Source organism: Austrofundulus limnaeus, unplaced genomic scaffold (genome assembly GCF_001266775.1).
Source record: "Austrofundulus limnaeus strain Quisiro unplaced genomic scaffold, Austrofundulus_limnaeus-1.0 Scaffold189, whole genome shotgun sequence".
In the NCBI taxonomy this organism is placed as follows: Eukaryota; Metazoa; Chordata; class Actinopteri; order Cyprinodontiformes; family Rivulidae; genus Austrofundulus; species Austrofundulus limnaeus.
Genome location: NW_013952591.1, coordinates 1,009,108 through 1,010,713, shown reverse-complemented (window position 1 = coordinate 1,010,713; position 1,606 = coordinate 1,009,108). Strand labels below are relative to the sequence as shown.

The window sequence follows — 1,606 nt, the reverse complement described above, 5'->3', positions numbered from 1 at the left end:
CGTGACCCCTCTGTCGTGATATGCATCTTATCGCCAAATTCTTGCCAAAACACAGCCCTAATGTTTATCATATAAAGTCTAATGTTACAACTGATCTGGGATCCCTTTAAGMTTCAACATTTCAGAGGCGTGTCAGTAAAAACACAAACAATCAGACCTTCTCAAAGCCGTCGTTTAAAAACATACGATCAACGCTTCTGCATCACGGGTCGGCCGGGAGGCAGTTCCCGTTCTGCARGACGCTGGGGATGCAGAGATTCAGGTTGGACACCTTCCTGTAGACGAAGTGGAAGACGTGCGTGAGCGGCCGGCTGTGCAGCTCGGCTTTGATCCGTTGGGGGTGCGTGTCGGGAGCCAGCTGCTGGCTCGTGTCCTCGGTGACCAGGAACAGGGCGTAGTTCTCCGGGTCGGGGATCTTGAACTTGCGGGCGCAGAGGGAGCAGACCTCCTCGGCAGTGGTGTAGGGGTGCACCTGCAGGGTCTTGGCCGTGCAGCCMGAGCCGGCCTCCTGCAGGGCGACGCGGAGGAAGTTCTGCAGAACCAAACAGAACCAGATCAAACCTCCAGACTGAAGAACAGAAGCAGAACTGAAGCAGAACCAGGAATCACATGCAGTCAGGTCTAAATGAAGACATGCACTTTGTCCACCAGGGGACGCCGTCTGCARCCAGACCGGTCCTTGGATCCTAAATGGTGTTAGTAAAGTTCTGAAGYGGCGCCTTTCATGCACGGCTCGGTTCGGATGGAATTCAAACTCACTGCCTGGTGGTTCAAGGTGGGCTCAGCTCAGGTGAGATACCTGGAAGTCGTCCACGGACGGCGCCGAGCGAGGGGTGGTCCGCCGGCGGTGCCACTGGTGCAGGGTGTTCCGGACCTCGGAGCTCAGGACCCGGGCCGCCTGCTCCTCCTGGAAGTTCTTGATGAGCGCCATGGCTCCGTAGGCGCTGGTCAGGTAGTACCCACCTGCAGAGACCGGATTTATTTACTTTGATTAGTTAAACTTTTAAAAATGATTCATGCTTTTATTTTGACAGGTAAAGTTGGCTCTGAAACAGGAAGAGGAAGTCACAGAGTTGTTTTATTCCTTTGTTTTTTATTGAAAAACAAGAGAGTTAATATTATTCCAATTAAAAAAAAGAATTTCATCAAACTTTATTTAAAATCTGATATCAGACAAGCTGGCATRATTTATTTTTTATTTACTGAAAGATTTACAGAAATATTCAACATTTTAGGGTTCTTTTTGCTCTTTGGATGACCTCAGTTTGCAGAATAAAGTTTATTTCTTATCGGACTGATGAGCTAACAGCTAGTCAGAACTCATCTAGCCTCAGAGCGAGCACTTCCTGTGTTGGACGACTTTCTGTAAACTTTATCGTTCTGTGAAAGCAGAGCTGATTTCTATCATCTGTCTGCTTCRGTGAGGAATTCTAAAGATTTGTGGGAATCGATTAAATCTTTGAATCATCTGAGAGATGAAACAGAAATAAGCAGCCAGGTCTGAGGAAAACCACAGACGTTTCTGAGGAATCCTGGCTGTGGTTGACCTGATGGATAGCCCCTCATCAGAGCTAAACAATAAAATAAATAAATAAATAAATAAATA

General features: G+C 47.5%; 1 protein-coding gene across 1 annotated transcript in view; it reads right to left on the bottom strand.

Moving 5' to 3' along the window:
• Positions 1–63: 63 nt before the first annotated feature.
• The window catches only part of LOC106524493 (ras and Rab interactor 2), a gene marked incomplete in the record, with an annotated part of 29,226 nt that continues 27,683 nt past the window's right edge, over positions 64–1,606 (bottom strand). The window contains 2 exon segments of the mRNA XM_014018309.1: positions 64–532; positions 800–961. Of these exon segments, the coding sequence (XP_013873763.1) occupies positions 203–532; positions 800–961 (492 nt within the window).